This window comes from Bos indicus, chromosome 15, assembly GCF_029378745.1.
Source record: "Bos indicus isolate NIAB-ARS_2022 breed Sahiwal x Tharparkar chromosome 15, NIAB-ARS_B.indTharparkar_mat_pri_1.0, whole genome shotgun sequence".
Taxonomy (NCBI): domain Eukaryota; kingdom Metazoa; phylum Chordata; class Mammalia; order Artiodactyla; family Bovidae; genus Bos; species Bos indicus.
Genome location: NC_091774.1, coordinates 55,553,356 through 55,565,699, shown reverse-complemented (window position 1 = coordinate 55,565,699; position 12,344 = coordinate 55,553,356). Strand labels below are relative to the sequence as shown.

Here is a 12,344-nt window from a genome sequence, read left to right as displayed (position 1 = left end):
TCCCCTCCCCGCCAGTGAGAACCCAGGGTGCTGAGTCAACAGCAAAGGAAGAGAAAGTCTTGTGAACCCAGTGGAAACCACTATCTCATCCATACGACGGGAGTTGAAGGCCAAGGGAGGAGGAGGAGCAGGAGGAGGAGGATGGAGACCTGGATGAGATGGTGGAGGCTGGGGATGGTGGGAAAAGAAGCTCGGGCTTGGATGGACACCTTCTGTCTTCCGTTGACACATGTAGACCTACTCTCCATGTGTGTCCACCCTGCTTTCTGTAGAGAGATCACTCCATAGACTGTATCCCAAGGGCCTGGGTACCCTCTAGCTTCCACATGGGTTCAGGCAATCGGGAGACTTGGCAGGTGACGGAGGAAGGAGAGTGAGGTGGGAAGGCTCTATCCCTACAGAGTCAGGGTGCTCCTGTGCTCCTCCACCAACCTGGCACCTGCATTTCAGTTTCAGGCCCTCCAGTTTCAGGCCACTGCTGCCTCCTCTTGTCCTTGTAGGTTTCGGGGCGGTAGTAGCCCTTTACCTCTGCCACAGCCCTGGATAACTGCAGGATCTTGTGGGCTTTCCCACCCCCTGCATGCTCCTCAGAGAACTCTTCCTTAGTTAAAATTGCCTTAGAGAGATTTCATTATTAAGTGTTAACGTCAGTCCCACAGTCATCTCTGACTCTTTGTGATTCCAAAGACAATCCTGGGACCCGACAGGCTCCACTGTCCACGGAATTCTCCAGGCAGGAATACTGGAGTGGGTAGCCATTGTCTTCTCCAGGAAATCTCCCTGGCCCAGGAATTGAACCCAGGTCTCCCGCATTGCAGGCATATTCTTTACTACTGAGCCACCAGGGAAGCCCCAAATCGCCTTACATTATCCTAACTGCAACATGGCAACTGGTCCCTGCTGGGATCCAGGCTGATACAAGTTCCAGAAGCAATGGAGAGCCCTTGGAGAGCCAATGGAGAGACCCCAAGCAAGATGGGGATGGGCACCGATGGGGAATGGAGCTGAGACCCTCAGGGTAAAGTAGGGCTTTGTCATGGTCACACTCAGGGAGGGCCAGGTGATGTGGGAGAAGGGGGCCTGGCAAGTTTCCACGTACACTTATTGGTAAACTGTTTTCAAAGAGGGGCCCAAGTGTCGCTACCTGTGTCCCACCATTTTGAGCATGACTTGCTGTTCCTGCCACAGAGGAGAAGCCTATTCCTCTCCCTTTGAATCTAGACCAGCCTCAGGACTTGCTTTGACAGACACAAGCAAAATTGTGCAAGTCATGCCTAGAGGATAGTAGATGTTGCAGCCTTGCTGTCATCGTTTGGAAACCAGCCACCATGAATGTGAAAAGTCAGATCAGTAGAGAAAGAGGGGCCCTATGCCCACCCAAGGAGAGGTCAGTCGGTCTGACCCCCAGCTGCCGCCAACTTCAGCCACACCACCACTGAACTCAGCTGCAGGAGAGCCTGGGTTAAGACTAAGAACCACCCAGCCACCCACAGAGATGTGGACACAACAAATCCTTGCTGCTTTCAGCCACTAATGTCTGCAGTGGTTCAATACAAGCAGTAGAAAGCTGTAGCTTTCTACTGCCAGGTACTTGCCTGCCAGGTACTTCTCTCCTGGCAAATCCTGCCCTTTCTTCACGGCACACCCACCTGCCACTTCCTCCCTCTTCCCCTGGTGGAAACAATCACTCCCTCTCTCAACCCCCCTGCTCTTGATTCCTGCTTCGCTTGGGACCCTATAGCACCCACTTCATAGTGTCAAAACAGGCCATCATGAGATGCTGGGCACGTTTATGACCTGACTCCTGGTTACACTCTCCTCCCCGCCAACCGTTTCTCACAGTATGTGAAATGGCAAATTATCTCATTATATGTGTTCCACTCCCAAGACTCAAGCTTCATGTTGTCATGCTTGTTTCTCTGATAGCAAAACTAAGGTTTGTGGGGGATGAGACTTGCCCAGAGTCACTGAAAAGGGTTGGGCTAAGCTTGGACCCAAATTGACATTCTTGAAGTGCCCCTCATTTACAGTTATTGCTGTGATTAGCTTATGGAGGGAGAAGACTTATTTTCCCACTCCAAGTGTGGGGGTTCACAGTTCTGGTCCTATGCTATCATCCTGTCCCACCCTACATCCTGTCCCTCACTAATGACCCGTGTCCCAGACCTAGGAACCCAGAATTCTCCTCATCAGGGTTTGGCCTCACCTTCTCTTCTTGCAGATGCATAAGATCATTCACTCCTCATGTGTGGCCTTCCTTCTCTGGCTGGTCTGCCTTGTTTCTTTACATAATACAACCTTTGTCTCCCACAGAATAGGCCAGAGGTGGCAAGTTGGAGTTGACTGCTTAGGAAGAAAGAGGCAGCATGCCATTCTCTGGCCCATCTGAGCCACCATCTGGGAAGGGGGCACAGGACAGCAGGGCTAGGCGCCAGGCTGGGGATCAAAGGTGAGCTTTTGACCAGCCCTCCTGGTTGGGGCTTCCCTGGTGGCTCAGAGGTTAAAGCATCTGCCTGCAATGTGGGAGACCTGGGTTCAATCCCTGGGTCAAGAAGATCCCCTGGAGAAGGAAATGGCAACCCACTCCAGTATTCTTGCCTGGAGAATCCCATGGATGGAGGAGCCTGGTGGGCTGCAGTCCATGGGGTCGCAAAGAGTCGGACACGACTGAGCGACTTCACTTTTTCACTTCCTTTCTTTCTTTTCTTTCCTGGTTGGAGGTAGAAGGATTGAGAAAAAGATTAAATGGAATCTTTCAATTGTTTTTTGTGTTGTTTTGTTTTGCCACACTGAGTGGCTTGAGGGATGTTAGTTCCCCTACCAGGGGTTGAACCTGGGCCCTGACAGTGAAAGCACAGAGTCCTAACCATGGAACTCCTAGGGAATTCCCAGCATCTTTCAATTGTTGAATTGAAATTTATGGAGCCCCGATTCCATGCCACTGTTAGGGCTGAATGAGTAGGAACTGCCATTGAAGTTCTCAGCTAATGTGACCTCAGAACTGAGGTCAAAGTTCATCTTAGTCACTCAGGGAAACTAAGAGTCAGAAGGAGGATGAAGATGTTAGGGCACAGTCATTTAGCCAGTGACAGAGCCCAGTTCTGTTTCCCCAACTTCTGGATCTCCCTCTGGCTGCCAGCCCGGGGCTCAGAGGACTCAGAAACTCAAAGGTGCCAGGATGAGTTAGGGGATTGTGACCTCCTCCTCCTCTCCAGCTCAGGGAGGAAGGAGATGGGACAGGCAGGATGCAGGATGAGGGAACTTGTAGGAGAAAGGGCTGCAGCTGGTGGCTGCTTCCAGCTGTCACTCAAAGCAGAGGAAGATAAACCTGCTACCTGGAGCTGCTGTTTGTCCTGCTCATTGAGCAACAGGACCACAGAGGACAGAGACACAGACATCATTCTCTCCCAGTATCTATCCAATTTCTCAGGTGGGCAGAACCAAGGAGAGGGCCTATTACAGAGGAGTCAGTGCAGGAGAGTAAATCCCTCATGCCAGTCTGGTTTCCTCTGCCATGCAGCCAACTGTGACCCAGGGCCTGGCATGGGGTGGAGATGCAGGAGTCAGTGAAGGCTCTGGAGATGTGTTCAACAGACACCTCCAGGAAGACTTCTGGGATCACAACACCTTCCCTCCATCCTCCCCAGTCCAGCCCTGCCCTTTGGGGCAGCGTCTCTGCTCAGCAGAACTCCAAGTGTTGGTCTCTTGGGACGTTGTACTTGAGCTTGTGGGCTTCGAAGAGGTTTTCCAGCTCCTTCATGTAGTGCTGGTACAGCCTGTCCACCTCCTCCTTGGAGGGATGCGGTATCTTCTGCACCTCGATGGGCTTCCCCACGGCAAGACACAGACGTGGGTGAAGCACTGGAGTCCCAGTATCCCATGGGCCAGGACCCCATGCCGGTGGTCACACCTGCTGGAAGGTGCCTGTACTGCCTCCCTTCCAGTTGTATTTTGGGTGACCTAGTCTAGATATTAAGGCAACTCCAAGCTCTGATGATCAAATGCCACAGGCTGCATGACCTCCTGCTAGGCAATGTATTAGATACTTTAATGCATGATTTCTTTTTATCCTCCTAGCAATCCCACAGGGATAGAACTTGCTTTATTCCTGTTTGACAGCTGAGGTGTTAAACTCACCTCAGGGAGCTTAAGTAACTTGTTTAATGTCTCATAGCTAGGCAGAATCATTGTCAGGTTGTGAGCCGTGCAAATGTGCTCTTACTCTCAGGGACATGTGGACATGGGAGTCTCAGATGCCATCACTGGACATGCCCAAATGTCTGGGAGGAGGTGGCCCACACCCCAAGCACCCTACTTCCCTCTCTCCAGCTATGCTAGAGGGCAGTGCCCCCCATTCTAAGGAGGAAATAGGAGGCCTTATCAACTTCCTTCCTCTGGTTCTATCTGGCTCAGAAAGCAGCTGTCATGTCTTCTTCTCTTCAGAGCCATCTGGAGGCAGCAGCCCTATAACATTCCTGAAAATACTACCCCCAAATCCAGGGAAACTCTTGACTTCCTGGACTCAACTAAAGGTAACTGGGTGAATGGAGATAAACAGACCTCTTATTATAAGCTTTGCCATTGGAAGATAGTTGGAATCCAAGAGGAGAGCAAATGAGATGACCAAATAACTGAAAAGATGGTGTTAAATCCACGCACTAAAGTCCATGCCCATTATTTATAGGAAATTTCTTCAGGCTCTCCTTTGTAGCCTGATGATTGCTACTATACAGAGTTCTAACAGACCTAAAGTGCACTTCCCTTATATCCGTCTTCTGCAATAAGCCTTATGGGATTGTCTTCTCAGAAATAAAAACTCCTTCCTCTGACATAGTAAAAGTCTAGTAGATCCTGACTCAAATCTCAGTTGTGTTACTCAAATGCAGGGTCATCTTTTGGAAATGATTTACCTTCTATAGGTCTCCTTTTGCAATCAATAAAATGAGGATGATAGTTTTTGCTTCCAAGGTTGTCGGAGCAACTGAGCAGCTGCATATAAGTAGCCAGCGCAGAGCCTGGCACAGTAGGTGCTCAGTTATCAGTAATGGCAACTGGTCTTTATGCCCCTGTTACTCTTCTCATCTCAGATGCCTTGCATCTGGGTTACTTGCTAGTATGTCCATTTCCCAGTATAGAACCTGAATTCCAGGAGGACAAGGATGTGTCTGGCCCATTTCCATTCCCCTTCAGCCCAAGCCCAAGTCTTTTGCCCTGTAACCCAACCCCTCCCAGCCTGGGTTCTTGGCTTACCCACAGTGTTGATGGGCCGGCAGCAGGGAATAAGACAAAAACTGTAAAACACCACGGCCAGAAAAGTGCAGAATGGAAGCTCCCACGATCTTCAGAATTTGTTCCTGGAACCAGTGCAACCAGGAGCCAAGAAAGTTCTCAATCTGGTCAAACATGTCATTCTCTCCAAAGGAGAAGATCGGCACCAGAGCTGCCCTAGAAGGAGACAAGAGAGAGGGCATGTGGAGGGGCAAGAAGGCACAAGCTGGTCACTAGCTTCCTGCAGGGACATAGTGAGTGGGAGCTGGAGCACAGGACAGAGCACTGGACCAAAAGTAGGAGGCCTCGGGTGTCTCTCAGACCTGCCACAGCCTTGCTTTATGACTCAAGCAGTTACTGCCTCCTCTTGGGGCCATCACCTCCCCATTACACCGTGGCAGGAAGATCAGAATGCTGCAGAGAGTCCTCTCTGATTTAAAACATCTGCAAACTTTCTTGAAAATTCTCTTCTGCCCCAGCTAGCTTATATTCTTAAAGAGTGCTTCAGGGTAGGAGAACAGCTTTAAGCTACTTCATAAACTCCATTCTCACAGAAGCCTTAGGTCTCAGATCTAATGCCAACTGTGGGCATTATGACCCTTCACATCTAGTCCCTTTGATCACCAAGTCTCCCTTCTAGAATCCTCTGGGTATTTGGGCACGACACAATACATCTAGGGCTCAGTGACTCAGATGGCAAAGAATGCCTGCAATGTGGGAGATGTGGGTTTGATCCCTGGGTTGGGCAGATCCCCTGGAGGAGGGCAAGGCAAACTCCAGTATTTTTGCCTGGAGAATCTCCATGGAGAGAGGAGCCTGGTGGGCTACCGTCGATAGGTTCACAAAGAATTGGACACTACTGAGTGACTAAGCATAGCACAGCACAGTACATCTATCACCAAAATAGAATCTTCACTGTGAATGGACTGAGCATCTCTTGCCAAAATAGGATTTACATTCATCTCTCAGTCTTTCCAGCAAAATACAACCTTTGTCAATCTCCAGCTGAGCTAAGAGCCCTCTCCCTGATACCCGTGCATCAGGGCGAGCATGATGAAGCCCTTGTGGTTCCGCAGCACCAGCTTGTAGGCTCCAGGCCTGGCATCCAGTGATTCCTGGATGTCTCCAACAACGATGGATAGCAGGTTACTGCCTCCTTCCCTGCTCAGAATGTGAGCAGCACTCTCCTTGTCTGCTGAGACCAGCCCTGGGGAGAGAGGATAGTGGTTAGATACAGGATAAAGGGGGCAGGGACTGTGGGGAGCAGGGGCAGTGTACCCTGGGCTCCCCTCTCCCAGCTGGGAGCTCCCTAAGGACTGGGACAGAGTCCTTTCTCTCCACACAACCCCTCACCAAGCTCATTGCTGGGCATAGAACTGTGGGAAGTGCTTCCTTATATCTAACCTCCTTTTCTAATATACATGCTCTTAGAGGAAGTTCTGATTGTTGGCAGCCCTTCCTAAAAACCCCCCTCATGTCTCCAGCTCTCATATACCTGGGCAATCCAACGGTCGGAAGACTTACCCCCTAACATGATGTAATCCCTGATGAAGGGGACCTGGAAAAACACGTTCAGTGTCATAAGATGTGGGTGGATACCAGGGAAGATCGAGGAGAAGCCTGTGCCCTCAGTGCACAGGTTGGTAACAGTTCCAATGCCCATGACCCCGTGGGGGCGGTAGGCAGCGAGGTAGTCCGGGAGGGTCCAGCTCGGCAGTCTTGACCAGCTGCAGGGATGGGCCTGGTGAGCCGGGCTGCACCTTGGGCCCTCCCCGTCTCTGTTCTGACTTTCTGTGCTGACCTCTTCTGTGTCTCCCCCGTGCCCAGTGCTATCACACCCCCCTGTGAGTGTCCTGAGATTAGAGATGGCCTACCTGAGGATCCTTGTCCCCACTGCAGGCCTGGAGCAGAGGAGATGCTCTGCAAGACCGTGAAATGAAGAGGGAGAGACAGCGGACTCATGAATGGATGAAGCCAATACAGCCCAACAGGGAAGGAAGGCCTCCTGCCCAAGGCAGAGGTAAGACTCCTGGGATGGTGATGGGATCTCTTCACAAGCCCCTGTCCTATGTGAAGAGAGACCTTGTCCCAGGCAGAGCCCACCCAGAATAAAGGAGCCATCACAGGAGAGAGTGAGCATCTCTCCAAGGACTGTGGCAGCTGGGGTTCTGTCCCAGATGGAGGGCTGGACCCCTGAGTCGCTGTGACTCAGTGTAAGAGACCCCAGGGTGCTGAAGGTAGGGGCTGGGAGGAGGGGCATGAAGTCCCTAGTGATGCCCACAGGTGTGGGTGGGGAGGGTCAGGGCGTGTCATGCCAAGTCTGCAGCACTTCCTGACACCAGTTCACAGGCTGCCCGCAGCACTGCACCCCTGCTCAGGCCTTGGCCTGTGTAGACACTGCTGCTCCAGGACAATGAAGTCTTCACAGAGAAACCCAGCTCCTGGATTTATCATCAGCACGAGGTGGAGGCAACTTGTCCTAGGGGAAACATTGCCTGATTCTCCACTGTTAGGTCTTTAGGAAGGCCATACGGTGTACTTAGAAAGATCCAGTACTCTAAAATAGTTTTCTAAATTTGCTTATAATTCTAAATTGCTTATAATATATAATAATCATAAGCAATTAAAATATATAAAATTATAATATATAAATATAATAAATATTTAATAATCATAATTTTACAATATTATAATTTTACAATATAATTATAAATATAAGCAATTAAAATATAGTATTTATAAGCAATATTATAATTGCTTATAATATAAATTTGCTTATAATTCTAAATTAAATTCTAAATTTCTAAAATTGCTTATAATTCTACCAATAGACTTTAGGTCATTAAATCAGTAAGAATTGAAGGAAGTTCATTCCAGTACTCTCACCTGGAAAATCCCATGGACAGAGGAGCCTGGTAGGCTACAGTCCATGGGGTCGCAAAGAGTCGGACTCGACTGAGCGACGTCACTTTCACTTTCGCTTTCCTCATCTCCTACTCTTCTGTCTATAAAAGAAACTGGCATTCAGACCCAGATAAGATGATACTCTGCGGCACTAGCCTGCCATCTTCTAGGACGCCTAGCTTTCCAAATAAAGTTGTATTCCTTGCTTCAAAAAAAAAAAAGTGAAGAAAGTTCAGAAATACATGCATATTTGACACAGAGTGCAGAGGCTTATGAATGTGGGGGAGCACCAACAGAGAAGGGGCTCCCTACCTGGGACCACGAACATCTTGTCCTCCCCAAGATCCCTGAAGGACCTGTACTATAAATATGTGTGGACATGTGGAAGGGTCTCCTGGGAGGTGGTTAGGTCTAAAATTTGCAGGCTCCCAGCCCAGGCCAGGTGAGGCAAAGTGCATGTCATAGCTCTCTCTGCTGGCCACTTGGTGCTACTGCCCCTCCTGTGGATATGGCGATGCCCGAAGACTCCAGTGGGCAACAGTCCTGAACACTGTGCAGGTGGAATTTCTGCAAGTTCAATGTCCCACCACTGTCAATAGTTTTATGGCTGAGAAATCCCTCTGGAACCTCACAAAGGAAGGAAGGAAGGGGGTGCAAAGGACAGGCACAGAATTGCTCAGCATCGTTTTTTTTTCCCAGTCATGTACTTGACAGTAACTCCAGTTGTAAAGAGAGCCAGATGCTGTCCTGAGGTCTCCAGGATGACCTGATGTCTCACGGAATCCACACAACCCAATGATGTATGCTGTATCATCTCTACATATGAAGAAATGGAGGCTCAGAAAGGCTATTTTATTATACTCAGTAAGGTATGCAGTAGGTAGGTTGCACACATGGTATTAGAACTTTTTCTGCCCAGGCCCAAAGAATACACTCCAAATATTTCTTCTCTCCTGTGTGCAGAGGACAGCTGCCTGCCCTTTCCTGGCACTGTTTCCCTTCTGCCTTCCCTGCCCTATTTGGTCAATGAGGCATCCTTTCCTCGCTGATTACAAACTGAGTTTATCCTCTCTGTGATAAAGGAAAGAGCAGAATGGAGTTGGTCAGATCAATACATTTTATTCCATCAGGACTGATCTTTGGGTCCATGGTCAGGACTTCACAATGGCCATGAGGAGCCCCGAGTCAGAGAATCAGAGGCACTCAGAGTAGGAGGGAGCAGACTGCTTAGAGGATACATGGAGAAACTGAGATCAGAACAGGAAAGGCTTTCTAAGAACGCATACCATACCCAGATGCAACAGGATAGAACCTGAGAACCAGTTTAGGGCTCTCTGTTTTGCTTTTCTACCCAGAAAGGCATTAATTGTAAAACTAGTAAAAGAACTTCCTGTGTGACCTTGGTCACACCTTCCTCTCTCCTGGGTGCTTGTCTCCTTATATGATGAACTGTAAGGCCAGAAGATCTCTAAGGACATGACTTCATTACCTGCACCCTCAAGCATGGCTGCTGAGAGGTGCAGGTAAGTTACCTATGTGTGTCACACTAGATGGCCCACAAGACTCCTTCAAATCCTATTCATTCATCAATCCTCATATCGGCCCTACATCTCTGCAGATGGAAAACCATGGGCAGACAGAGGCTGGACACTATGTGGACTTCCAGGCCACATAGTGGTGGAAACCTGATTTGTCTCTCCCAGCCCAGTACCCTACTCACTGCACACAGGATCACACTTCCCCATGGGGGGAAGTAGTGCCACGTGGGCACTACAGTCCTGGCCACTACCCAGATAGCTCCATTACTCACCGAGACAGGGAAATAGTCTTTTACGTACTTCCATAAGATCCAGGACCTGAAGGCCTGGATGTCCTGCCTCCATGCCATGGCATGTCTCTGTCCAGGTACCACCAGGTGGCATACAGGATAGTGAAGATCCAGAATCTTGTGAACAGGAGGCCTATGAAGACCACATAGCAGATAAAGGCTGGGAAGGGAAGCAGGAGCATTAGTGGGCACTAATGGCCAGGGTGAAGGATGCACTCTCCCCATATGCCCAGCACTGGCAGCACTGTCCTGTCCAGCCCTCACCCCGGGGGGAACAGGTCAGCCTCCCCAGTACTCCAAGGAGGAGAAAATGCAGTCGAGGATGTGCCACACTGGGACCCTGGATTTGACACCAGAACTAACTCCAAACTCACTTGTTCCCACTGTACCAGGCTGCCTCATTCACTCTGGTTTTCCCTTCCCTTTCCCTCCCTGTCTGTTAAGTCTTTCTTTCCCAAGTGCTCAGTAAATTCCCAGTAGCCCAGTGACTGCATAAATTGTTTCTAGCTATCATTCTTTGGGACCTCAGAGAAATGGAGACATTCTTTCTGCCCAGCCCTCCTTCTGTACACTCGCTGTCCATCTTTCTGTAGATAAATCCCACCAGATTCCTCCCTCTACTTAAACTTCTCATGACTTTGAGACACAGCCCAAGCAACTCAGCCTGACATTCAGGGTCCTCAAGAAACTTGCTCCAGCCTACCTCATGCACAGGCCCCCTAGCTTCAGCTACACTAAGCTGCTCAGTGCTCCTCCGATTGCCTGAGCTCCTTCAACCTCTTAGCTTTTGCTCATGCAGTTTCCTCTGCCTGCCATGCCTTTTCCTACTGAAGGAAGGCTGAAGAGGCCAACACCTGACTGGACTGTAGGTTGGGGGTGCAGCAGGGCTAGGACTGGGCCTGACGAGGAATTGCCATCTGATCTTTGATTCTCAGTCCCTACCACAGGCTAACCTGGTTTCATCTCAACAGTCAGGTGCTAAGATACCAGTGGAGCCTAATTTCCAGGGAATATTGCCCCTTCCAGACCCCGTTCTCTCCTCCTGACACCATGCAATCAAATTCCTTAAGAAAGTCAGCTTCCATTTCTATTCCTTTTGTTAGACGGGTAGCTGGACTCTTTCCCAGCAGGCTTCCAGGAGGAAGGCACTCTGGACTCAGTCTGAACAGTAGTAAAATACAGAATCTGGATAAAGTAAGTTGAGGCTCAAGATGTTCACTTCCCACAGAGCACCTGTGATGTGCCAGGTTCTGGTGGCACAGCCATGAACAGCACACAAAAATGCCTGCCCTCCTGGAGCGGACTGTCTCAAATCTGGAGGATGGAGAAAGGATGCCACGGGAAAGATGGTCAGGATTTGACTTCAATTTTATTTACTGAGTTGAAAGAGACACATGTACCCCAATGTTCATTGCAGCATTGTTTACAATAGCTAGGACATGGAAGTTACCTAGATGTCCATTGGAAGATGAATGAATAAGGAAGCTGTGGTACATATACACAATGGAATATTACTCAGCTATTAAAAATAACACATTTGAGTCAGTTCAACTGAGGTGGATGAAACTGGAGCCTATTATACAAAGAGAAGTAAGTCAGAAAGAGAAACACCAATACAGTATATGAATGCATATATATGGAATTTAGGAAGACGGTAACGATGACCCTATATGCAAGACAGCAAAAGAGACACAGATGCAAAGAACTTTTGAACTCTGTGGGAGAAGGTGAGGGTGGGATGATTTGAGAGAATAGCATTGAAACACAAATATTACCACATGTAAAACAGATGACCAGTGCAAGTTTGATGCATGAAGCAGGGCACTCAAAGTCGATGCTCTGGGACAATCCAGAGGGATGGGGTGGGGAGGGAGGTGGGGAGGGGGGTTCAGGATTGGGGGACACATGTGCATCCATGGCTGATTCTTGTTGATGTATGGCAAAAACCACCACAATATTGTGAAGTAATTAGCCTCCAATTAAAATAAATAAATTAATTAAAATTTTTTATTTATTTTTTCACTACAAATTTTTAATTTGAAGAAAACAATGACCCAGTTAGATTTCTGGCCTGGGGCAAAATTAAAAATCTATTTTGGTTTTTCCCACTTTCAGAAAGCCAGTTCTAGATAATCAAATCAAGTTTTTATTAGTGGCTCCCCAGAGGGTTGGATTTAGGGGACATCTTTCATTTTGGACACACATTTTGTTTGAATGTGTTACAACAGCAAATATTAGCTTTAACTAGAAAAAAATAGGGAAAAAAACCACATTTTGGTCATTTACACTTGACCAGAAAGACTTCCTTGCACTTAACCATCCCCCTTACCCCAAACCCAAACTT

The 12,344-nt window shown here is 48.7% G+C and overlaps 1 protein-coding gene across 1 annotated transcript; it reads right to left on the bottom strand.

The window, feature by feature from the left end:
- Positions 1–3,679: 3,679 nt before the first annotated feature.
- Positions 3,680–8,500, bottom strand: LOC109569249 (2-acylglycerol O-acyltransferase 2-like). The gene is made up of 7 exons (XM_070803256.1): positions 8,485–8,500; positions 7,143–7,188; positions 6,793–6,995; positions 6,301–6,475; positions 5,251–5,445; positions 4,138–4,174; positions 3,680–3,826 (listed from the first exon to the last, which is right to left on the bottom strand). The coding sequence occupies exons 1-7, from the start codon at positions 8,498–8,500 to the stop codon at positions 3,680–3,682; spliced, it is 819 nt and encodes a 272-aa protein (XP_070659357.1).
- Between the last annotated feature and the right edge of the window lie 3,844 nt (positions 8,501–12,344).

Excerpts from the sequence above, each read along its gene's own strand:
- LOC109569249 (XM_070803256.1), bottom strand. Across the intron at positions 6,996-7,142 it reads GTGGGGACAAGGATCCTCAG|CTGGTCAAGACTGCCGAGCT; the intron begins GTAGGCCATCTC and ends CCATCCCTGCAG. Across the intron at positions 4,175-5,250 it reads CCGGCCCATCAACACTGTGG|CTATGAGACATTAAACAAGT; the intron begins GTAAGCCAAGAA and ends GATTCTGCCTAG.